Here is a 27,207-nt window from a genome sequence, read left to right on the forward strand (position 1 = left end):
ACTGAATAGGGATTATCATAGTTCAATAACTCAAAAACATGCCTGGCGACTTGTTCCGGGTTTTGTTGGAGATGGTCACATATACCAAAGCACTTCTTGCAATCAATTCAAGTGTAGCAGGAATGAAACTTGAAGTTATATCTTAATTTTTTTAAAGGTTTGGCCATATTTTACCAATTGTACCCTTTCTCTTTAATGGAAGTGCTCCCTATGGACTTACACAACTGTTTAAGAACCCAATTCAAGGCACTGGCCAAATTAGATCACAAGTTCACATTAAATTGGAAAAAACAAACAGTCGGGTTATTTATTGAGTTGCATTGGCTGTGACATTTGTTCTACACATTTCATTTTTCTATATCCTGAATCACAATAATAGCCCCGAGTTTAATGGTAGAACAGTAGATACAGGGATGTACCCTCATAATGGGAATACCCTTGAAATGGGTTATAGGTAAAACATTGAATATTAATGAAACCCTTGTTGTCCATATGTAAAAAAATTATCCTGTTTTTCCCCTAAGCACACACTCCAAAATACCGTATAAAATTTGTGATACAAAAATTCTCCAAACACTGGCATCCATCCAATACAAATCTCTAGTACCTTGTTTTAACACACCCTGATAATCCCACCTCAATAATATCCATTAATTGGCGGTCTCTCTCCTCCACCTCCTATTCCTCCACCACCTCCTCCTCTACCGCTTCCTCCTCTTCCAACCCGCATCTCGTATGACTCCGGTACCATGACTGCTGGTCCTGTGTTTCTATGTTGAGCACGAGGATGGTTATCGTGTGCGTATCCAGCATTGATCTCCTCTAGTTCTTGCTCTTCCTGTTGTCGTTTCTTCTCATAGTCCCGTCGTTTGAGACCATCTTTAAGGTGGCCCCAGTTGGCTGAGAAGCACATCAGAAAATTTACCTGTGAAAAACAACAGATTGATGAGATCAAGTCATTGATTAAATAAAATTTATCCACAGTCTTATATTTTCCCAGCAAGAGAAAGAAAAAATCTTTAGGTAATATGTTTTTAAAGATTATAAATGGCCACAAAATGTTTTTACCGATTTCATATGTTTGAGTCTATAAGATGATCAGGATCAAGTTTTTTTTATTGTGTCCTGGTTGTTTTATCATTAACTCAACACTGATTTTTAAAAACCAGCTAAGCAGATTTAACTCTTTTTTAAGTATATATCTCTCATCTTATATTTTCCCAGCAAGAGAGGAAAAAATCTTTATGTAATGTTTATTTAATACTTGGTATTTTTAATCAAATATCAAGTCCCTATAATATGCAGTTTTCTTCTTTCATTCGCCAATATAATATAGCAAGTTTTGTCCAAAACACATCTGACCACCTCTGGAAACAATGTCTATTGTACACTGCCCTCTATCTATGGCTAATAACACAAAATTATGGCATTGATGTTTACTGCCCTCTGTGATTCAGTGTAGTGCATTTAGGACAGAGTATGAATGAAAATCTCACCACAAAAGAAATATGTTTTCAAAAGGGAAATACCTTTTAATTTTGTCATTTTGGTTGTCATTGTTATCTGTAGGTTTCATACTAAGAATCAAGTTAGAAGCACAATATTGGCATATCACACTACAATATAAAAATTAAGTATTTCTTGGCCAAACTGGAACACTATAACGCTAGTGGCTCCGCGATAAACACACACAAATATAGCGCGATACAGAAGAAAGCATACACGCGCCTTACATTGTGTACACGCTTAGTATGCTACATGAACGCAACACACATGTTCCAGTTTGGCCAAGAAATACTTAATTTTACTGTAGCTTTATTTCATTACTTTGAAAATGTTAATAATCTTGTCTTTTCTATAACAAGATCTGATCCACTTGCGTCAAAGGCATGAATTAAGAAAATGAGATACTGGCCACAACAAGGAGTAGAAAAACAAACTAGAAGGCTATATATTTGTACACAAATACGGCTATACCCGCATGTTATCGGTGTACCCAAACTTACAGTCCTTATTTGCTGAGGACTTAAAATAAAGAAATTGTATGTGTAAAAAGTTAAAGTCCAAGTCACAAGCTTTAATTGAATGTAGGTTGCACTGTCGTAGCACTTAAAATAAAGAAATTGTAAAAAGTCCCCTCCTAGGGGAGTCGTCTCTCTCTTACTCTCCATAGGTTGCTGTTGTCAGTCTCTCTTACTCACAGTGAGGCTATGCAATATGATTCAGGGAAAACTATTCCAGAGGGAGTATGCAAATTAAATGGAACAGCCATTTCAGAGGGAGTATGTAAATTAAACGGAACAGCCAATGGGTATGTAATTTAACTGGAACAGCCTTAACGCTTCACGCTGGTATTTCCAATTATGATATAATACGATCTGTCTGTTTAGTCCTACGTGTGTTGTTTTCTTTGATGAGAAACGGCCCGCCCTTTGTTTTAACATTTGGGGCCCTGGGGCCGATAATATTTGACTTATGAGGCCCATGTACATAATTATGTTGAAGTATAATTTTCTAGTGCTATCAGTAGACTCAAGCTGGCCACTGTAGCTACTTTATTTACTGAGTAACGGCCGGCCCTATGTTTTAGGGTTTGGGGCCCTGGGGCCAATATTATGTGATATATGGGGCTCATATGTACATATAACAATGTAGTTCTCAGGTACAATCTGTGTACAAACTCTGAGCCATAAAGCTGCTTTATATGATGAGAAACGGGCCGGCCCTTTGTTTTAACATTTGGGGCCCTGGGGCCCAATATATATGACTTATGGGGTTCATGTACATATGTTGAAGTATGATTCTCAAGTGCTATCAGTAGACTCAAGCTGGGCATATTGTAGCTGCTTTATTTACTGAGTAACGGCCGGCCCTTTGTTTTAACGTTTGGGCCCTGGGGCCCATATTATGTGACATATGGGGATTATATATACATATGACAATATAATACTGAAGACCTATCTGTGTACCAAATCTGAACCATGTAGCTATTTTATTTGCTGAGAAACGGCCGGCCCTTTGTTTTAACATTTGGGTCCTGGGGCCCCCAGCCTTGTAACGTCTGGGGCCAAAATGGGCAAAAGGCACATCTACAACTTAGGGCCCATACATATGCCACATATGAGCCCTAGTGATCTTGTACTTTTAGAGCTAGGCTTGTCAATCTGTTGCACCATATTTTAACATTTGGGCCCCTAGGGCCCATAATATATAACATATGGGGCTCTTGTATATTTGTAAATATAGAGTACCCCTAGGGCTATCAGTGTACCAACTCAGGGCCCTGAGGCTGCTTCATTTGATGAGAAATGGCGTGATTTGTATTTTCACATTTGGGCCCCTGGGGCCCGTGACCTTTGACCTCTGGGGCCAAGATGGGCAAAAGGCACTTCTATGGGTTAGGGCCCATAAGTGTACCACATATGGGCCCCGGGGCCTTTGTAGTTTTAGCGCTAGCCTTGACAGAATGATGTGTTTGATGGAGAAGAAGAAGGAGATGGAGAAGGAGAAGAAACTAGAAGGCTATATATTTGTACACAAATACGGCTATACCCGCATGTTATCGGTCTACCCAAACTTACAGTCCTTATTTGCTGAGGACTTAAAATAAAGAAATTGTAAAAAGTCGCCCAATTGGGCAGAAAATGTGTAAAAAGTGAAAGTCCAAGTCACAAGCTTTAATTGAATGTAGGTTGCACTATCGTAGCACTTAAAATAAAGAAATTGTAAAAAGTCCCCTTTTCCAGAGGGAGTATGTAAATTAGATGGAACAGCCATTTCAGAGGGAGTATGTAAATTAAACGGAACAGCCTTTTTTGGGGACATTTCAGAGGGAGTATGTAAATTAAATGGAACAGCCAATTGGTAATAGTCTCTCTTACTCACAGTGAGGCTATGCAATATGATTCAGGGGAAACTATTCCAGAGGGAGTATGTAAATTAAATGGAACAGCCATTTCAGAGGGAGTATATAAATTAAATGGAACAGCCAATGGGTATGTAATTTAACTGGAACAGCCTTAACGCTTCACGCTGGTATTTCCAATTATGATAATACTGATCTGTCTGTTTAGTCCCCACGTGTGTGGGGTGGATGGGTGTGTGGGTGTTAGTAACAATATACTTCTCAGGTGCTATCTGTGTACATATTATGAGCACGGAAGCTGCTTTCTTTGATGAGAAACGGCCGGCCCTTTGTTTTAACATTTGGGGCCCAATATATATGACTTATGGGGCTCATGTACATACGTTAAAGTATGATTCTCAAGTGCTATCATTAGACTCAAGCTGGGCATTGTAGCTGCTTTATTTACTGAGTAACGGCCGGCCCTATGTTTTAGCGTTTGGGGCCCTGGGGCCCATATTATGTGACATATGGGGATTATATATACATATGACAATATAATACTAAAGACCTATCTGTGTACCAAATCTGAACCATGTAGCTGCTTTATTTACTGAGTAATGGCTGGCCCTATGTTTTAGCATTTGGGGCCCGGGGGCCCATATTATGTGGTATATGGGGCTCATATGTACATATAACAATATAATTCTCAGGTGCAATCTGTGTACAAACTCTGAGCCCTAAAGCTGCTTTAATTGATGAGAAACGGCCGGCCCTTTGTTTTAACATGTGGGGCCCTGGGGCCCATATTTTTTACTTATGAGGCTCATGTACATAATGTTGAAGTATAATTCTCAAGTGCTATCAGTAAACTCAAGCTGGGCATTGTAGCTGCTTTATTTACTGAGTAACGGCCGGCCCTATGTTTTAGCGTTTGGGGCCTTGGGGCCCATATTATGTGACGTATGGGGTTATACATACATTTGACAAAATAATACTAAAGACCTACCTGTGTACCAAATCTGAACCCTGTAGCTACTTTATTTGCTGAGAAACGGCCGGCCCTTTGTTTTAACATTTTGGCCCCTGGGGCCCCTAGCCTTGTAAATCTGGGGCCAAAACGGGCAAAAGGCACATCTACAACTTAGGGCCCATACATATGCTATGTATGAGCCCTAGTGATCTTGTACTTTTAGAGCTAGGCTTGTCAATCTGTTGCACCATATTGTAACATTTGGGCCCCTGGGGCCCATAATATATAACATATGGGGCTCTTGTATATTTGTAAATATAGAGTGCCCCTAGGGCTATCAGTGTACCAACTGAGGGCCCTGAGGCTGCTTCATTTGATGAGAAACGGCGTGCTTTGTATTTTCACATTTGGGCCCCTGGGGCCCGCCCGTGACCTTTGACCCCTGGGGCCAAGATGGGCAAAAGTCACTTCTACGGGGTAGGGCCCATAAGTGTACCACATATGGGCCCCAGGGCCTTTGTAGTTTTAGCGCTAGCCTTGACAGAATGATGTGTTTGATGGAGGAGAAGGAGGAGAAGAAGGAGAAGAAGGAGAAGAAACCAAAGGATAACAATATACCCGTTCATGCTTCGCATGCGGGTATAACTAGAAGGCTATATATTTGTACACAAATACGGCTATACCCGCATGTTATCGGTGTACCCAAACTTACAGTCCTTATTTGCTGAGGACTTTTAAAAATAAAGAAATTGTAAAAAGTCTCCCAATTGGGCAGAAAATGTGTAAAAAGTGAAAGTCCAAGTCACAAGCTTTAATTGAATGTAGGTTGCACTGTCGTAGCACTTAAAATAAAGAAATTGTAAAAAGTCCCTCCCAGGGGAGTCGTCTCTCTTACTCTCCATAGGTTGCTGTTGTCAGTCTCTCTTACTCAGGTAGTATGTAAATTAAATGGAACAGCCATTTCAGAGGGAGTATGTAAATTAAACGGAACAGCCTTTTTGGGGCCATTTCAGAGGGAGTATGTAAATTAAATGGAACAGCCAATGGGTATGTAATTTAACTGGAACAGCCTTAACGCTTCACGCTGGTATTTCCAATTATGATATAATACGATCTGTCTGTTTAGTCCTACGTGTGTGGGGTGGATGGGTGCGTGCGTGGGTGTTAGTAACAATATAATTCTCAGGTGCTATCTGTGTACAAATTGCAGAGGACTTAAAATATAGACATTGTAAAAAGTCGCCCAATTGGGTGGAAAATGTGTAAAAATTGAAAGTCCAAGTCACAAGCTTTAATTTAATGCAGGTTGCACTCTCGTAGCACTTAAAATAAAGAACTTGTAAAAAGTCCCCTGCCAGGGGAGTTGTCTCTCCATAGATTGCTGTTGTCAGTCTCTCTTATTCACAGTGAGGCTATGCAATGTGATTTGGGGAAAACTATTCCAGAGGGAGTATGTAAATTGAATGGACCAGCCATTTTAGAGGGAGTATGTAAATTAAACGGAACAGCCTATTTTGGGACCATTTCAGAGGGAGTATGTAAATTAAATAGAACAGCCAATGGGTATGTAATTTAACTGGAACAGCCTTAACGCTTCACGCTGGTATTTCCAATTATTATATTAATAATTATAATACGGATATGTCTGTTTAGTCCTCACGGGTGTAGGGTGGGGAGGGGTATGTGGGTGTTAATAACAATATAATTCTCAGGTGCTACTGTGTACAAATTCTGAGCCCGGAAGCTGCTTTATGTGATGAGAAACGGCCGGCCCTTTGTTTTAACATTTGGGGCCATGAGGCCCATAATATTTGACTTATGAGGCCCATGGACATATGTTGAAGTTTAATTCTCTAGTGCTATCAGTAGACTCAAGCTAGGCACTGTAGCTGCTTTATTTACTGAGTAACGGCCGGCCCTATGTTTTAGCGTTTGGGCGCTGGGGCCCATATAATGTAATATATGGGGCTCACATGTACATATAACAATGTGATTTTCAGGTGCAATCTGTGTACTAACTCTGAGCCCTAAAGCTGCTTTATTTACAGAGTAACGGCCGGCCCCTATGTTTTAGCGTTTGGGGCCCTGGGGCCCATATAATGTAATATATGGGGCTCACATGTACATATAACAATGTGATTTTCAGGTGCAATCTGTGTACTAACTCTGAGCCCTAAAGCTGCTTTATTTACAGAGTAACGACCGGCCCTATGTTTTAGCGTTTGGGGCCCAGGGGCCCATATTATGTGACATATGTACATATGACAATATCATACTGTAAACCTATCTGTGTACCAAATTTGACCCCTGTAGCTACTTTATTTGCTGAGAAACGGCCGGCCCTTTGTTTTAACCTTTGGGCCCCTGGGGCCTCTAGCCTTGTACATCTGGGGCCAAAATGGGCAAAAGGCACATCTACAATTTAGGGCTTATACATGTGCAACATATGAGCCCTAGTGCCCTTGTAGCTTTAGAGCTAGGCTTGTCAATCTGTTGCCCCATATTTTTAACATTTGGGGCCCTGGGGCCCATAATATATAACATATGGGGCTCATGTATACTTGTGTTTATAGAGTACCCTTGGGACTATCAGTGTACCAACTTATGGCCCTGAGGCTGCTTCATCTGATGAGAATCGGCATGGTTTGTGTTTTTACATTTGGGCCCCTGGGGCCCGTGACCTTGACCTCTGGGGCGAGATGGGCAAAAGGCACATCTACGGGGTAGGGCCCATAAGTGTACCACATATGGGCCCTGGGGCCCTTGTAGTTTTAGCGCTAGCCTTGACAGAATGATGTGTTTGATAGGAGAAGAAGGAGGAGGAGGAGGAGGAGGAGGAGGAGAAGAAACCACAGGATGGGAAGATACCCTGCATGCGCTGCATGCGGGTATAACCACAGGATGGGAAGATACCCTGCATGCTATTGCATGCGGGTATAAAGATATTACTATATTGACATTATACCTTCTAATAACTTTCACACCTAAGCATGCTAGGATGTAACTATTTCAGCAATAGCATACTTCTTTACTGGACAATGAATGATATCTAGTAACTCAATTTAAAATTGCCTCATTTGGATAAGATAGTGTTGTATGTAATGAGGCCTAGTATGGCTCAAAGGATCCTTGTCCTCTTTTTCACCTATGTAGACCACCATAAAGCATAAAGCTTGATGTATATTCCACTTCGCGGCTGTGAAGAAATTTAAGCTAAAATTTTACGACTTCCACGAAAGAATTTCCTTTGCAGAGCAGGTTTCTTCGCTCCACGTAGAGTTGGATTTGGTTCAACTTTTGGGGTGTAGGCCAGCAAAGTTTCTATCAGAAAGCACAGGAAAGGAAACAATTCTTCACAATACTCTGCGATGTTTTGATGGTAGTATACATCAATGCCTTCACGAGAAGCAGCAAATTTTTTTATCGTAGCTTCACACGAAGTGGTGAAGTGGTGTATACATCAAGCTTCAAACTATATACCCAATTGACTTTTTTGGTGAATCCCATAATTCTTTGCGTTTAGACCTGAGATGTTGTCATGTGGCATAACGCTGATGTGCACATCGGTTTTTGGCGCTTTGGCGTGACAACATCACATGTCTAACTGCAAAGGCTTATGGGATTTACTGATAAGGTCATTTGAAGATGCTAGTTCTAAAATGGGTTAAGTCACAAAATCATGAAAATGAAGATTATGTCAGTTTCTGTAGACACCCTCTGTGCAAGTTTCATAGTGAAACTAGCGGGTACCCGCGCTTCGCGCGGGCCCCCGCTAGATGAGTAAATGGGGAGCGGTTAGTAAGCGGGAGCGGTTAGTATAAACGATGGAAATGGTAATCATGTCAATTGGTATCGCTTTTAACAGCTCAATTATTACGCGGTTAGTGATGTGGTAGGCCTACCATTTGTTGCCTCTACTTTGCAAACGACTTCCTTAGCGTTCTCACTTTCCCGTTCTTTCTTGCTTTCCCGTTCTTTCTTTCTTGCTTTCCCATTCTTTCTTTCTTGCTTTCCCGTTCTTTCTTTCTTGCTTTCCCGTTCTTTCTTTCTTGCTTCTCCCGTTCTTTCTTTCTTGCTTTCCCGTTCTTTCTTTCTTGCTTTCCCGTTCTTTCTTTCTTGCTTTCCCTCCCTTTCTTTCTTGCTTTCCCTCCCTTTCTTTCTTGCTTTCCCTCCCTTTCTTTCTTCTTTTGCTTTTTTTTCCCTCCCTTTCTTTCTTGCTTTCCCTCCCTTTCTTTCTTGCTTTCCCTCCCTTTCTTTCTTGCCCTCCCTTTCTTTCTTGCTTTCCCTCCCTTTCTTTCTTGCTTTCCCTCCCTTTCTTGCTTGCTTTCCCGTTCTTTCTTTCTTGCTTTCCCTCCCTTTCTTTCTTGCTTTCCCGTTCTTTCTTTCTTGCTTTCCCTCCCTTTCTTTCTTGCTTTCCCTCCCTTTCTTTCTTGCTTTCCCTCCCTTTCTTTCTTGCTTTTTCTTTCTTTCTTGCTTTCCCGTTCTTTCTTTCTTGCTTTCCCTCCCTTTCTTTCTTGCTTTCCCTCCCTTTCTTTCTTGCTTTCCCTCCCTTTCTTTCTTGCTTTCCCTCCCTTTCTTTCTTGCTTTCCCTCCCTTTCTTTCTTGACGCATGTATGTGGGTTTCTTTCTTTCTTTCGTTCGTTCTTTCTTTTATGTGTTTCTGTTTCATCAAGTAGGTCTATAGCAACATTGGGTTTCAAGAAGGTTGAGTTACATAGGCGTAAATTCCGGTGGTGGGGTGGGGGATACCCCCCCCCCCATATTTTGATAAGGTCAATGGTTCGTATACAATCACCCCAAGTTGACACATGTATAATAGATGTGGGTTTCTGACAAAATTAACCTCATTTTTGGCCAAACTAAAAGTGCCAATTTTTGCGGCCTTCGATGCGAATTTGTTCCACTTTTGCACAATATAATTCACCAGTAGGCCTAATTAGCTTGCCATAAATTATTCTGTCGCCAAGATGCTGGCTTCACTGTAGGCCTATTGCAAATTGATTTAAAACGGACCCATCCCCCATGGCATGTCAAGAGAAATCTACGCCATTGTTAATGTTGCCAAAAGATGCCGGATTCACTATTAATATGCCTACTTCAAGAAATGTTTTCATCCCTCCCCCAATGTCAAAAAGAAATCTACGCCACGGATATGCTAATCTGCTAATAATGCCGCTCCCCATTGAAATTCATCACAATATGACAAACGAATAAACTCAAATTACTTTCCAATATATGCCTAGGCCTACCTTGAATTTATAATCTTCGGAAAGTCATCACAAAAGAAGTTTCCGAAAGTCATAAACGAATGCAGTTGATTTATTATTATAGCGGTTGCGGTTACCATGCCGCATAATGCCCACTCTCCATCGAAAGTCACCACGAACGGATAAACTAATATCACTTTCAAAATATTAGATCACTTGGACCATTTTTCGAAAATCATCTGTGTAGCGGTTACAGTAGGCCTACCATTGCAAACGGTGATACAATTTTACAAATACGAAATTGCGCCCTCGTATTGAACATATGCGTATAGTATACGCGTAGCTTGTCCGTAGCAACGAAGCAACGAACCGTAGGCCTACAATAGCGGGGCCACCATTGGTTGATCTACCGAATAAATCCAAATAATTCTTTGTATTTATTAATTTATCTATCTATCTATGCATTTACCATTCATTTGGAAATGCTAGAACTTATTTATGTATCTATTTATTAATTTATTTTTCATCTATAATCTCTGAGATGATACCGATGAATAGCTTGTCCGCAGCAACGAAGCAACAAACCGTAGGCCTGCAATAGCGGGGCCACCATTGGTTGATCTACCGAATAAATCCAAATAATTATTTGTATTTATTAATTTATCTATCTATCTATGCATTTACCATTCATCTGGAAATGCTAGAACTTATTTATTTATCTATTTATTAATTTATAATTTATCCATAATCTCCGAGATGATACCGATGAATCGATCAGTTCCTCTTCAAAGTATCGATTATCGGCAAGTTCCTCTTTAATAGTATAGATAACATAGTAAAACATTGAAACTGCATGGATATAATCACCTCCTTGCATTGAAAGTAAATGGCCATAAAAATTATTCTTTGCCATTTATCTTAAAATGAACTCCTGTGACATAACTCCCCTTGTAGAACTAGGATCTTCAATAACTGACACCCTGAACTAAATAGACAGAGGCAGGTATTTCCCCAGGTTATATGATAAACATTTTGCTAAGCTCTTTAGTAGCGATCCTCTTATTCTATGGTGGGTGGTGTGCTGGTGGATGTGAAAATGAAACGTTCCACATATCGCAAGTCAAAAACTCTAGTGCAACACTCCTGATCCCCAATGATAGCAAATTGTGTTTACAGAATTCTGCCCTCATAGTCATAGGCCTTTGTAGAAAAGGCTGTTTCACTGGTCTGTGGCTTTATTGGGGTTGGAAAAGTCGCTGTTTTCACTGTAAAGCCCATTTTTCTGAAAGTTTTGGTACCAAAATCTCATTACAGTAAAAACTCGATAATTACCATATGTGCTAAATATTGAGTGCTTTTGAAAACATGAAATTGTACCAAAGTCCGGCGTTTTAGCAACTGAGCTATCAAATGGGATTGAGACAAAAATTTGCTTGTTTACTTGTTCGTATGTAACTATGTGTATCTATGTTCTGCTCAAAACCCTTTGCACTTTTGTGGATGGGCTCTTCATGTTTGCATGTTTCAAAAGCGCTCGATAGTAAGCACATATGCTAACTATCAAGTTTTTACGGTATTGGCAAAAATGGAGATGAGGCAGTGTTACGCTGAGCCCTATAAGCTTCAACTTACCAATCCTAGTAGCACTATAACTGATCCTCCGTATGCTACTATGTAATATAAGAAAGCTGTGTCAGCCTGAAATGAAATGCATCAACACCATTATTGATATGATGGGATTAAGTGATAAGAACATGATACAAACCATATACAAATGCTCTACGTTTGGTTGAAACCTGCATCAACATTGATTCTATATCTAAAACAGAATCCTCCACTTGATAATATCAATGCCAACCAAAGAAGTACTGCCAGAGTCCAGATTCCACCATGTTTGCACAAATGCTGCCGGTTTACTATTTGCCTGCCCCTTTGTGATAGTCATATATGACTGATTTTATATAACATTGGCCCCAGACCCAAATACTAGTTGTAAATTTCTGCTAGTCAGTGACGTCAACACATTGAGGTAGTTGTTTTAAGCATCCATCTATGCGGCCTCTTTAGATATGTGCATTATGTACATAAAATGTTTTGATAATTTGATACTTATTTTGTCAGATAGTAACTAAGTTTTTTTCTACTTACACTACTACCGAATTTGTTCAAGTCTTCTGTCCCACATACTGTTGTCCCTCTACCTCCTGTATCTGTGAAACCTATAACAAAGACATATAAAACATACATGATGATTTGAATTTGAAATTTCATACAAATAGTCAATCATTAACAAAGGGAAACAATTTTCCCACATCCATTTTGGCAGAGCGTTTTTACCCATAAGCCGATGAAGAAAACAAACAAGTCTGATCAACCAAGATTTTTGCATTTTGGGCATCTTTAAATTTGTAGGTTTTATCATGTAAACTCAGCCATTTTCCCCGAAGTAAATTGAGTTTGACTAAATAGTGTTTTCATGCAGTTGCACCACAAGCATGCCAACAAACCAACCTTGTATGCACATACATTTCCCGGAATAAGCTTAGTGTGTGCAATTCGACATGACAACCATTGAAATATGCACTCCATCACTACCAAATTTGAGATGTTCTCAAAATGGGCTATTCCAGTTGACATCCAAACACCCCCTATAAAAGACATGACCTTAATATTCCACACAAGGGGTGTAGATTCCGCATAAAGTCACCCATTCAGGTTATCCCATTTGAAATTCACACTCCCTGTGTGAAAGATTAGGGTCATGTCTTCCATAGGGGGTGTACAGATTTTAATTGGAATAGCCTGATGTCTGGCATAACAAGGTGTTTATCAGATTGCTATTATAGTTGCTGCAGTTCAATAATGTTAGGTATTAACATTTGTATCTATAGGTAGCAAACAAGTCAAGAAGAGGGTGTTTAGGAAGTTGTTAAGCACAATGGCCAATATCCTCTTAATTAATAACTACAGAGTCACTGTGTGTACAGGAAGATAAGCGCACCAACAACCCTTGTACATTGATGTCAAATTGTTTTTATCAAGATATATTCTATTGTGGCTCACAACGTTACATGTACATGTAGATCGAGTCCAACAAATTAACATATCAATTTATTATCAAGGCAATCTGATTTATCACACAAATATGAAGTTTATTTTATCCCAAAATCTGCACTACAATATAAATCTATGATGGATTATTAATGTCACTTGATTTATCACACAAAAGTTAAGTATTCTCACAAAACTAAACTACAATATAAATCTATGATGGATAATTAATGTCACTTGAGTTTAGGAAATATTTGAAAACAAACCATTAGAAATTAGAGTTCCTACCAAATCAACAAACATGACCACAAACCTTGTGAATATCATTAGGAATTCCAAAATACACAGCTGACGTCAATTATGATGAGTGTAGGAAGCTATCAGGAATGTACGATATTACTAATAAAAACTTATTCCCAAACATATTATTGAATTTCCCCCTAATCACTATCTCATCACAATCATCTATAACACTGAGCCAGATCAACATTAATTTGAGTTGTGATGTGGTTGCCACAATTTTGCACACCAAAAGGCACAGTTAGCAAACACCACTGTTATGGGAGTGTCAGGTGGCACTCAATGAGCCCAATTTCAAGTCAAAATAAAAAGGTACATAAACTTATATCTTAGTGGTGTTACTATATCCAGTGATGCGTCACCCAAGATTAAGTACATAATCCGAGGAAGGGGCGAAGTTATCTTTCTTGGTGTGGGGAGGGGGCAAATATAAATTTCTTCCTGGTTTTAATGGGGGAGGGGGTCAAAGACAAAAAAGTTTCCCCTGTTGCATTATTTTGACCCAGTATAATCGGTGGAATATATACATATCCTGGTTTTTTAGCGATACTGTACATGCATAGTCAAAAATTGGAAGTATTATCGCTTCCAAAAAGACATTTATTGGGATAATGTGCATGTATCGCGTGCACAAATAAGGGGATTTTACATTATTTTGCCCCATATCCAGGTTAATTTTGGTGAGAAACAGGAAGCACATTATCCACTGGGCAATTTTAAGGCATCTTTTTCATTCTTTTGTTCCCACTTCTTTTCTTCTTTACCCATTGTTTCCTTCACAATTTTCTCTTTATTTTATTGTGAAGGGGCAGTCTTGGTTATTTTTCACCTTAGCGATCCATAACAAAACTGAGACTGTACCTTGTCCTTGTCACATGACAAAGTAGTCCAAATTTTGTGACACATGGCAGGCCATTTCAATAACACCCAATTGTGCATGTAATACACCTTCTAGCAACACTGACAGCAGTGTGTGGGAAGTGTTTACTAAATACACCTAATCCAAGAAGGACATCCTAGTCATTGATAAGATATGTGCCCGCATCAGTTACGTCATTTAGTTCAAGCATGGGAAATGTACGTGTGTCCATTCATGTGTAGCTCAAACTTTTCCTCTTTGGGTGTCAAAATTAATGCAACTTTTATCACACTTTATGGATCTTGTTATTCATAATGTTCAAATTACTATATAATTTACATGTGAAATTATTTACAGAATGGATGTGAAAGAATGTAATTGGTACTGTGTAAATAATTCACATAAATATCTTCAACTAAAGATAGACTATTCCAATAGAAATCTATACACCCTTGTGGAAGGCATGACCCCCACACAGAGGATTTCAAATGGAATCACCCATTCAGGCAACCCCATTTAAAACTCACACTCTCCATGTGGAAGATTAAGGTCACATCTTTCAGAGGGTGTATGGATTTCAACTGGAATAGCCCAATTACATACCATACCAGGAATCTACACGTAGATGCAAATTGAGATATATATGTGAATCATAGAAATGCTACTACTAATAAGACTAAATTGGTAAATGAGCAAACACTGTTTAAGCCAATCTCTTCCTCTAACTATATCTAGTTTTGCCAACACCTGTTTATTCCTGGTTTTATTCCGTTTTGCATGCATTGGGGAAAGATGTGCAGTTAGGATTACAAAAACACCTTAACGATATACAAATTAGAGAAATTCTGTTCAAATTTACGCTAAATTTGTCCAATTCCTGGAAAATGCAGACCTGAAACAAACCTTACTGAAAAATGCTGAAAATGCTGAAAATGCTAAAAAAAGAGAGCTAAAAACAGCGTAAAATTGGGGTAAAATGTCTCAAATTGAACTGAAAATAAAATAAAACACATTAATTTGATCAGCATAAAAAGCTGAAATCCGCTAAAAAGAGGATAAGTTTCAGGCTTGAAAATGGTTACAATTTGGTGAAAAAACAATCACAATCTGGGTGGAAATTTGGAAAAAAACCATCTCTAAACCAGTTTTCTGACAAATGTAACCTAAGTCTGCCACACATCCCAATATCCCAGTACCTACCTTTCCACTAAGACCCCCCCCCTCATATACACCTCCCCCCTCCCCTGGATCTCAACCATCATGATTGTGACACCTGTTGCATAACTTTACATTCACTATTCGCTGTCAAAGTGATGATGTAACAGGATTAATTAATTACCATAGCAATAGATGAATACAATTTTTGAATAGATCTGCACTACAACGTTCATGTAGTACCTATGCATTGAACCATAGATGCTAATCACTCGCACCTGTAAGATTAATATCTTTGAAAAGAGCAGTGTTGTATTCAATCTATGATTGCAGACATACACAGGTGATGAGTGCAACCTGCTTATAGTGCAGGGCAATCTATTCAAAAATTGTATTCATCTATTGCTATGGTAGTTAATACGATTATTGCATAACTTCGACAGCAAGTAATGATTGATGACCTTACCATAATATGCCAGATCAATGCAAGCATTAGCTGTACTGTTTTGAGCCAAGAAGTTGTAATATCTGGATACCATGATGGTGAAGATTATAGGTAGAATTATAGCACCATTAATAACAACCCATAGAAAGGTCAGCATATAACCAATGATCAGAGCCTGTAGAAGGTAAGAAATTAGTAAAAGCAAGCGTGTCATAGATGTTAGGCAAATCACCACCAATATCTCTGCAGATGTTAACTAATGATTGAAATTTTTGACCCCACTTACACAGATAGAAGTTGATATCAAATTCAAAATGCATTCAAAGGATTTGCCATAAATTCTTTTATGACAGATAAGAGTGTTTACAACAGTAGCTGACATCACAACTAAAGTGAATTTGCCTTTAATGCTCCAATAACCATTAAATGAACTCAAATTTTAATTGCATTTTACACTTCAAAATCAAGATTTGAAGATGAGTTTGAATTCAAAATTCCAAGTTTGAATTCATATTTTTGCAACTGTTCTTTTTTATGTTATGTATTATGTTCAGCATGTTTAATCAGGTTGTACATGTTTAATACAAGGCCTTCAAGATCAGTACAGTACTAAATACTGACAAGGCTACCCGGGTTAAGGTTTATAATTTTTTTCCCTTTAAAACAAAACAAACAAAAAAATAAGAAAAAAAACTAAGGCACCAAAATTAAATGGTAAAAGCTGTACCAAAGCAATGCACTTTTGAATGATGAGTGTAATTTGAGCTACAATTTGAACCAATTAATGCACTCCAAATATGTATTGCTTGCCCACATGCACATAATTAGCCAATAATTAATCAACCATGCTAGATAGTGGCTCATCATTGATGGTCATTAATAGCTACAACCATGACAACTAGCTAAAAGCTTTATAAATACCAGCTATATGCACTAATTGTCAAAATATGTTAATGGTATCCACATAACAGCATATTTTCATCATTGTTTTTCTCATAACTCACAGCAACCTGATAGGGTTATGTCCAAAAATTGATATTTTTCCCACTGGGAAAGCCACAATAGTATAAAAACAATGCTATACATATGATTAAAATGGAGCCTTTTTCTTCAACACATATGTGACCCATCACATTAAGACAATGCAGTTGTCATCAAAAAAGAAATTTCCAATTTCTACACAAAATGAAAGAACTGCTTTTATGCTTTAAAAAGACATGTTACCAGTGCTTATTCACATGCCATAAAGTGAAAATGAGATTTGGTGCACTAGAATTTGCACATTGACATGTAGAGGAATTTTTGAGCCAAAATTGGGCCGACTTGAGAACAAAAATGCTGTATTAGGCACACTCAATATCCAGAGAGAGTAAATACTGATATACGTTGGATGTAGAATCAGTGGCTGGCACCACAGGGGCCATGAGGGGAGCAAATGCCCCCAGTCAGAACTCTTGCCCCTCCCTGTTGCCCCCCCCCCAATAAAAACCCAAAATTACAAAAATTTCACCTTTAGGCTGGAAAAAAAAATCCCGGTGCCGCCACTGTGTAGAATAGTGATGCAACAAATTTAATGCAAATTCTTTATTAGCTTCTTTATTTTTTCATTCCCATTTTCATTGTGATCTTTAACATGTTGACTGACCACTGATGTGTGTTTCCATGTGATGGGTCACATAAATTATCAACCATACAATCACATTAAGATCAAGAGAAAATTAAAGGCAAACATTACATTTTTATTACCAATTTCAATTGAGTACACATTTTCCACACAAAAATATTATCAGTCTTTCCGATCACTAAAGATTGCATTTCACAATATGACTAATTCTTCATAAAAGATCGTCTGGTTTTGTATGAAGCTGGAAGTATTTGAACAGAACAAATAGAATAGGTTGGAATTTGAACAAAATTTGAGATTGAATTTGGGAAAAGCAAACAATAGAGGTAGGATTTAAACATGGTAGTCTGATTGCAACACACAACCTCACATTGAAGCCCATCACCCAAACCTTCTTATTCCAAATTTTGAGTTAAATTGCTCAAGCGGTAAAAATGTGTATCAAAGTGATCCACATGACTTTCAGCTTTTAAAAAAAATATTTTAGACCTAAAATTTTACTGGAGTTATAGGAAAAATGTGAGCTTTCACCTGATATCAAACTCTGCAATTTGGGTAAGGGATATAAAGTGGTGGATGGGGCAGTCAATCAGGTCACCCATCTTTAAAAGGAATTGAATATTAAATTTTCTATAATTTTTGCTCAAGTATACAAGGAGTGAGATCAAAAGTGGGTGTGGGACTGCATTTGGGTCAACTCCATACAGTTATTATAACAAAATCCTTTTTTTTTTTAAAGGCTGACAGGTTTCTGTTGGTCACAACACTGTTCCTGTCCTATCTGTATTTCCTGTCTTAGTCTTTTGATGACAGCTGCATATTCCCATGTACTACAGCTGGATACTGATGATAAAACTAAACATTTCTATCATACAGTGTACCTTGAAAAGGGATGTAATTTATTTCACTTTATAGCTTCGAAACTTGGCTTAGTCTAAGTCTTGTATTAAGGTTATACGATGTATTGTTGGTCAAAGCAGCAGAAAAAAAAAAGTAGTTCACAGCATCTTGCAAATGTAGTGAGCTTTAGCAAGAATTGCATTGCTCAAATTCATAGCGAGCGTGTAGAAGAATTCAAATATCACAGATATACTTTTGTAGGTCCTGTGGTTCTTGAGTTATGTTGTAAAGAGAGCTGAAACAACAACACTTAAATTGTAAAACGTACATAAAACGTACATAACTCATTAACAACAATAAATTAAGCAAGTTTTCCAAGTATATGATTTGTAGAATGAACTTTTGCAAAACACCAAAGTGTTATTTTTCTATATTGATTCAGATAATGAAACTTAATTTTTTTTTGGCTGCTTCGACCAACAATACCTTGTATACCCTTAAAGCATTGAAGAGTTATGACGCAAAAAGCGATTTATCCATTTTTCTTAATTTGAGATATCAGCGAATGTATTCGTCAAATACAAAGAGCATAAGAAAAAAACTGTGCTGTTTTTGATCATAGTTTCAAAAAAATGCATTGTATTTTTTACAGCAGGGTGTCAATTTAAAGCTAACATCATAGGGCAGATGTTGGTGGCCTAATGCCAAAAGTTTGAAAATGCCATAAATCACCTTTTAAATCACTCCTCAACTATTCTTAGCCCTTCTAGAAGTACCTCGATGAGGGAGGGGGAGGGCTTAGCGAAGCCGAGCAGCGAGGCCAAATGCCGAGTTTTTGCCTCGCTATATAGATCTTAACCTAAGCTTCATTCTTGAAGGACTAACTATTCTTAGCTAAAGCTGCACATTTCTATATACAGTTTTCACATGTATCATAAAAGAAAATACTGATAAAGGGATGTAATCTATTTCACTTGGCTATGAAACTTGACTTATTTTAAGAGCTGCATACAATATTTTGGCAGAGGTAGTTAAAGTTGACAGACATAGAGTTCTATAATGGATCAAAGCCATGGGTTGGCTTTGGGCTATGGTCAAATAACAGAAAAATAATGCTATATATATATGCTCTTTTATTTCCAAAGAAGCTGCAGAGTGGATTTATGAAAATGTAGCAAAATATGCAAATCAGCTCATTAATATTCATAAATATGCAAATAACATGACACAAAACTATACAGCACATTAGGCTACCATATCCTATTCATAAATATGCAAATAACATGACACAAAACTATATAGCACATCAGGCTACCATATCCTACCACCGTACCAAGTTTGAAGTTGATCGGTTATTGCGTTGGAGCTGGATAGTGGATTAATGAATTTGCTTCTGCCCGAACAGCCAAAGAAAGAAAGAAAGAAAGAAAGAAAGAAACAACCAGGCAACCAGGGCCAAATATGATGCCAAAAATGCTGTTTCCGTCATGAACACTCCAACATAGGAGCCGATCCACTTACCCCCATTACCAGCCAAAGAGTTGCCCTTCTCCTACACTTTCCCATAACTTTGTGCAGTAGTTCTGATGAATTCATTCATCAATGTGCAAATACCTGCCTGGCCCACCTGATGTCTTGTATGTAAATGTACATACAGCAATCAAAGCCACATCACATTTTGTTTTTAAACCTAGTGATGTACAGCATTGTCATGCACAGGGCACAATGTCTTCCCCAAACATTTGTACTTATCTCTTGCTGAATGCATTCATCAACCCAGGGGGCACTTAACACAAATTACCATATTGGTATTTTGCCCAGAAAAGACCCGTTTTTGACTACGCAGCTCCAAAAGACCCATGAATTTTACCAAAATAGAACGCTGACCATTGATTTTGATCATTCAACTCTAGAAGAAATTCCTTTCACCCAGAAAAGCCAAAAAGACCCTGATTTTGACAGGACCCAGCTCCAGAACACCCCCCTTACTGATATGTCATCAGCTCCTAAAGATCCACCGTTTCCATTTCCACTGGCGACAGACCTAAGAGAAATTATCATGTGCCTTCCCACCAAGGTTCTTCTACCCCAAACTATAGCCTATACCATTTTCCACCCTGATGTGGCAGCGAAGTCAACACATTGAGGCAGCAGTTTTGTGCACGCATCTATGCGGCATCTTTAAGAATGTGCGTACATACGTCAGCGCTTTGAGCAAAAGCCAGCTATTTGATACTATGCCCAATGTAATATGTCCTGATATCACTGCCACATCAGGGTGAAAAATGGTAGTGTACAATTCAAAAACAGATTCTTCATTTGTCTTAATCTTCTTTAACATTTTGTTTAAAATCCTCAACTTACTAATGTTGTACAGCATCGTCCTCCACAAGGCACCGTGTCATCTTCATAAATTTGTCTTTTGCTTTGTGCTGTTGCCATGAATGCAACAAACACAAAGAGAACGGACATGAACACCATCAAACCTGTCACTGAATACACTGAGATCTGCATTGGACCAAAACTGGAAGGAGAGACAGTAGAAAAGTTTTTGTGAACTTTATATTACAATTTGTTGGTTTCCCATTTCCTCCCAATTGTTTGGCCATTTACTAATACCGTATTTGTCTATTTTACCTTTAAATTAACACCCACACACTCAAGTCAGTAACTTTCAGGGGGGTACTTATTAAAAGGATGAAATGAAAGTCATGTTCTCATAGATTCATGCCCCACCCCATCCACCCACCATTGTTGTTTTCATTTCAGAATTAATTTATTCTTTCATATCGTCAGCCGGCTACGCTAAATGCGTTCAAGTCATTTTTACATGTTTCTCATTTGCAATTTTGATTTTCTGAGTAATAAACCCATAATTCACCAAATTTCCAGCCGCATTCTTCATTAACTTGTGGAATACATCAAAAGAGATGTATTCCACAAGTTAATGAAAAATGCGACTGGATTTTTGATGAATTATGAGTTTGTTTCTCAGAAAATCAAAATGGCAAATGAGAAACATGTAATTTGTAAGAATGACTTAGGCATTTAGCATAGCAGGCTGACGATATGTAACAAATCAACTTATTTACACATGAAGATAATAAATCACCTCAAAACATTTCATGGCACAGTGTGATGAATGACATACTCACAATAATATGCTCTGAAGTCAGTTTATGCGACTATATCACATGCACAATAAATACAAGCAAGTGCATCACATTATTTTATACCTGTTGGCTTCAGATTGACTTCAAAATTTGAATTTTAATGTAGGGTTTCTGATTTCAAATGATAAAAAAAATCAACAGATACACATAAAGAAAAGTTACATACAGATTCAGTGATTTTAACATTAAGTGGTCAATTTGATTCAAAATGTGACACAATCTGTTCTATGGCGGCAAATATGAAATAAAGGCAAAAATATGGAGTAAAAAACAATAAAATACATAAGAAAATAGACATCACAAAACTTCATAACTTTAGAACCAAGTATGCTACACCTTTGGTGTTTTCAGTATAGATGAGTTGACTTCTGACGTCAATGCCCGGCAGTATGCGCACGCATCATCACAATTTCCATTTAATTGTTTTTTGCCTGGCAGTATGTGCGCGCATCATATTTTGTTCAGGGCTCGTGTTTTTAAAACTCCCGCCACATCACAATAAAGGTATTGAACAGTGTAGTGGTTGCATGGGGTTCACTCAAGCATATCGATACCAGTCCCTTGCCTTTGTTGATAAACATGCAACTCATCTAGATACGATAGCCTAATGTTTATATAAGGTAATAGTTATTAATAGTAACTCAATTTTCAAACATGCCTCCTTTGGCCCCATGGACCAAATCATGTCACAAATATTCTTTTATTTAGCCTGGTTTGAGATTTTTGGAACTGTTACCATAAAGGTTTGCATAATGGTACTATAGAACACCGAAGTGATGACGTCACAAAAATCTGTTTTTGCATTTCAGCATTTTCATGACCATATTTCAGTAGAACATGATGAAAAACATCCACAGTCAAATTTGGTGGGAATCGGATCATGAGGGCCGAGATATGGCGCATGAATACCTAATTAGCCCCATTGAAATCAGTGTAAATTGGCCTGGTTCCAAACAGTTATGCACCAGGCCAATTTACACTGATTTCAATGGGGCTAATTAGGTATTCATGCCATATCTTGGGCCCTCATGATCCGATTCCCACCAAATTTAGACTATGGATGTTTTTCATTTTCAAGAAAATTTTATGACGTCACACTTCGGTACTCTATGGGCTCCCTTGACATTTAAGTGAAATTTTAGGTACAAGCTAAAAGTGCCCCCCCCCCCCCTTCAATTCCCACCAGCAAATAAGGGCAAGGAACCTTAATTCTTGATGGAATTTCAGGAGGGAGCTCTCTATTTGCACATGAAATTTACATCATGGCAAAGGAGCGAGCCCAAGCGCACCATTAGGCGAATCTTTACGGTATGTGTACACAGGCTGGGGAGTATAATTTTATGTTGCTATTAGTTAGTTTTTTGAGTTAGTTTTCAGTCGTCTGTGTTTGGCACTATTTAAACTGCTCATTATTTCTTTAGTTTTTTATTTGTTTTTATTTCAGCACTCTGTTATAATGGCTTCAGGACTTGGTTTAATACATGTAATTGGGAAGATATCTGACCATGGTAATGATGACAACAATACCATTCATTCTTTTTAATTTGAGACAAAAGTAGTTTGGGAGATAATGGGTGGTAAAATAGGTTAAACAGGAAGAAATAAGAATCAGTCAATCCAAATTTATTATCAAATATCAACTTTTTCAATTTACTTTAGTTTTGTTTCCTGGTTCTCTAAAATAATGGGCTGATGATTTATCCATTTATTGCTTAATACTCTATGCTTGCTTGCTTGCATGCCTGATTTAAACTTATTTCATTTATTTGAAGTTTTTTAAATAGTCAAAATAGAGATTGTTTTGTAAGTTTGCCTAGTTTTAATATCAACCCTAAAAGGATTGAGGAGATATGTCAAGTTTCCCACAAAAATAGCAATATTTCCCATTATTTCTGACATATTTCTTTATTGGGGAAGCAAAATAATGTTGGTCCAAAGTACTCCAAACTTCCCCCTGCCTCATGCAAATACTTCCTTGGAAAGGCGCTACATGGATTCTACATAATTGTCTACATATAACTTGGCTTTCCATAATGTATTCCTCATAAAATGGTCTATCACAATGTCATAACATAGTAACTGGGAGTTAATATTAGTCAACTTACTAACATTTGAAAAATACTACATGTAAACCATTTTTTTTTTTTTTTATTTTAGTATGACATCATGAATCCATGACTGATTTATATGAATAAAATAATAAATCACTAACCAATATTTTGACACCTAAACAACAATAACACTGGCCTATGGGATAATTCAATCAATTGATAAGGCCAATGAAAGTCAATTTTGAGTTTTCCGTCACCCGTCCTCACGTCATTTTCTGACCCTCACTTGAATTCATTATTGTGATTTTCCAAAAAATACTGATAAAAACTGGTTATATTTGCAAAAAAAATGATGAATATCCCTTTATTTTTTGTGGAAAAATCAAAATCAAAACATACATTTTGCTGTCAACCTTGCAGACTCTTTTTAATATACTTTTGAATCTCATTTGGGCTAAACATCCATCTTCAAGTGAGTGAGCGGCAAATATCAACACATTTTACATGCGTGTTGGTCATATAATGAAAGGTAGAAAATAATGAATAATGAATAATGAATAATGAAAAAGTTACCTCACTTGTTTTCGGAAATTATGTGACGGGAAACTCAAAATTGGCTGTTAGGGGTGTAACATCTGTTGAATTATTTGTAAGCAATTAATTAGTGTTGAAAATCAACCTGCACTTTTTGATGCACAAACTATTTTCAGTTAAAATAATAGCACAATACATAAATTAATGGAAAATATTATAATATATTGCACTTTGTAGCCCTTGCGCATACATATATAGTCGTTGGATATTGGCAGGGTGCCTGGTTTCTCAACAGGTCCTTTTAAATAAAAATTATCTTTGCTGTTCATCACAAACCACATGAGTCACAGAGCTAGTGTAAGCAAACAAGAAATATTGGATTTAATTTAGTGTGGAATGGGTCTAGGACCATTATATTGGCACTAGACAGGTGCGCTCTAAATCAGAAGGACTGTTGCATTGGCAGTGTCACAGGAGGTGGGGGTGGGGGAAATGCCCCTGTTGCTCCCCCCCCCCCCGTAAAAATCAAAAATTACGAAAATGTCCACTTTTTGCAGCAATTTTGCGCAAAATTTGTTGATTTCTGCTGGATGAGATCATAAAAACAAAAATAATATTTTGTATATAGCAGTATACTTACAAATCCTGTGCTCTGTCTTTGAGTTCATCTGAGGTCACTCCAAACATGTCTGCCGTCTCTATCATGGCCACTTGACATGTCCCACAGAATATGCCCACACCTATACATACCAAGATGGCTGCCAAGATGGACCCATACGGCACATCCATGATTGTATTGAAATATTTACACCAGAAAACAATTTAAACCTGTAATAACAATGTGAAATTAGAAAAACAAATTTGGTACCTGCATGGCACATGCTGCATGGTATGTGGACTTCTCAAGTTCTGTTTACAACTGGTGTACATGTATATTATACAGCTACACAGGTCTCTTGAAACAGGGCCTCAAATTCGGCGAGCATCAGAGAATTGATTCTCGCATTGATTCTCCTAAACTTAAATTTGCAAGAATCAGAATTGATTCTCCCCAAATCATATCTATTCTGTACGCGTTAAGGGCTCAGTCACACACCTTTGCACAGTATCATCTTGTGGGACCTAAGACACACCAAATTGCATTCTGATTATGAGGAATGTCCTTCTGATATCAAATAATTTAGAGTTTTTGAAATTTGCAATATAATAATATAAATTTTATGGCAAATTATTAAAATTTTACATATTTTGACATATAACAGTCCTGGAAGTTAGTGCAGACTTTATAAATCTAATGCAATGCAATTAATGTAATTAAAATGTATGTAGCTGGGATGAAAAGCCAACCATCATATGAAAATTTTGACCTTTTGTATCTTCCCTACAAAGGGTCAAAATTTTCATATGATGGTCAGCTTTTCCTCCCAGCTACTAGTATATGCACTTTTATTACATATCATTAGATTTACATGTACTTAAAAAATTTACTTTGAGGACTGTTAATGTCAATTTTTAAGAATTTGCCATAAAATTTGTATTATATGTCACAAATTTCAAAAAATCTAAATTATTTGATATCATCAGGATATTCCTCATCTAGAATGCAGTTTGGTGTGTCTGTTTAGAAGCGGCCTTCGAGTGCGCTTGCGCACATTAGGACTGGTGGATTGGCTATATAGGACTGCATGGTGGATTTTGATGGATTTTGTAATGTCAGTGAGGGCCTGATGCTCTCTAGTCTTTGTCAAAGACTGACTCGCAATAGTGTCGGACTCGCGATCAAGGGGGTGAGCAGCGAAGCCGCGATGAGCCGCGAAGTGGCGAGTATGAGCCGAGAGTGTGTGGTGGTTCACAGTAGTTTCTCTCCCTATGGATAATATAGGTACACAGTCTGTAACACAGACTAGATGCTCTCCTATGATACTGAACATGTGCTATCACTGCTATGTGTGGTCCAAACCTTGAAATATTAAAGCAGACTGGAACTGGAGAAATTTGTTATTGAACATTGCTCCTGGTTCACTGGGATTTTACAAAAACCAGAAGCAATTTCTGAAGAGGAGCATTTACAAATAGTAATCCTTTTCTGCATATAATACCAAGTAATATAATATAATATATAATATCAAGTGCAAATCTGTAACCAGGAGCAATTTGTTCTAGAAAATTGCTCCTGGTTCATATGAATTGTACAAGGACCAGGAGCAATTAGTGGCTTTACGAGAGCAAATTTGCTCCCTGCGCCCGCTTGGCGTGGTCTGATGTGCTCTACATAAAATTCTATGTAAAGGTAGGTTCCTGGTCCCCGTACTCCGTGCATCCGCGGGTATTCATGCTCGTCGAAAATTTCGCGAAATAAGGGGTGTTTTCAGATGAAGAAACGCGATTCGTGAAACACACAAAAGGGGTGTTTTTTCAAACCATGTGTTCGCGAAATTGAAAAAAAAGGGTATTTTCATCGAGCAGCCTACGCGTTTCTGCCAGAAAAGGGTATATAAGAAATATCGTTCGCGTTTTAGCGAAAATAGGGTATTGTCGAAGGGCAAATAATTCAGCGAAATCGCTAAAAAAGGGTGTTTTTCCCTAAAAACTTCGCGAAATGAGATGCAAAAGGGGTGTTTTTAAAGTTCACCGACAAGCATGAATACCCGCGGATGCACGGAGTGCGGGGACCGGGAGGTAGGTTACAGTCTCAGAGCTCTTTAGTTACCGGTGATCAGTCAATTTCACAAGTTTGATTCTCACCACATGGGTTTGTGAGAATCAATTTTGATTTACACAAAGTGCGACAAAATTGAGCCCCTGTGAAGTTTTTAGCCCGACTTCAGCATCACACATAAGTTTGCAAATAAAGCTTCTATCAACTTGCTATTTTACACAATACTAAAACTATAAATCCAAAGGTATTTGTACAATCTCTCACCATAAAATATTTCTCACAAATCACAATTCAGGATCACAATGTTCATTGATGTTCAATACATGCACTCTGCTTCCACTTAGTAGGGGATGGATTGCATTATTGGTATGGCACACATAATATGACCCATGCTAAAGACTAAAAGAGGAAGCCAAAGGTCATCCCAGGTCAGCTTCAGGAGAATTGAAGCATGGGACTCAAATTACCCACTTGAGAGTCTTATGTCAAAGT

At 37.9% G+C, this 27,207-nt stretch overlaps 1 protein-coding gene across 1 annotated transcript; it reads right to left on the reverse strand.

Moving 5' to 3' along the window:
• Positions 1–291: 291 nt before the first annotated feature.
• On the reverse strand, positions 292–24,903 carry LOC140161181 (neuronal membrane glycoprotein M6-a-like). The gene is made up of 6 exons (XM_072184630.1): positions 24,697–24,903; positions 20,663–20,822; positions 15,856–16,009; positions 12,173–12,243; positions 11,657–11,722; positions 292–925 (listed from the first exon to the last, which is right to left on the reverse strand). The coding sequence occupies exons 1-6, from the start codon at positions 24,843–24,845 to the stop codon at positions 638–640; spliced, it is 888 nt and encodes a 295-aa protein (XP_072040731.1). The 5' UTR covers positions 24,846–24,903; the 3' UTR covers positions 292–637.
• Between the last annotated feature and the right edge of the window lie 2,304 nt (positions 24,904–27,207).

The sequence above is a fragment of the Amphiura filiformis genome, chromosome 9, assembly GCF_039555335.1.
Source record: "Amphiura filiformis chromosome 9, Afil_fr2py, whole genome shotgun sequence".
NCBI lineage: Eukaryota > Metazoa > Echinodermata > Ophiuroidea > Amphilepidida > Amphiuridae > Amphiura > Amphiura filiformis.

What these genes read in the sequence shown, in the direction of transcription:
- LOC140161181 (XM_072184630.1), bottom strand. Translation starts at nt 24,845, where the DNA reads ATGGATGTGCCGTATGGGTCCATCTTGGCAGCCATCTTGGTATGTATA. An exon ending in AAAGACAGAGCACAGGATTT is followed by an intron (nt 20,823 to 24,696) that starts GTAAGTATACTG and finishes CTCTCCTTCCAG; the next exon opens with TTTTGGTCCAATGCAGATCT. An exon ending in TTATAGTGCTACTAGGATTG is followed by an intron (nt 926 to 11,656) that starts GTAAGTTGAAGC and finishes TGTTTTTCACAG; the next exon opens with GTAAATTTTCTGATGTGCTT.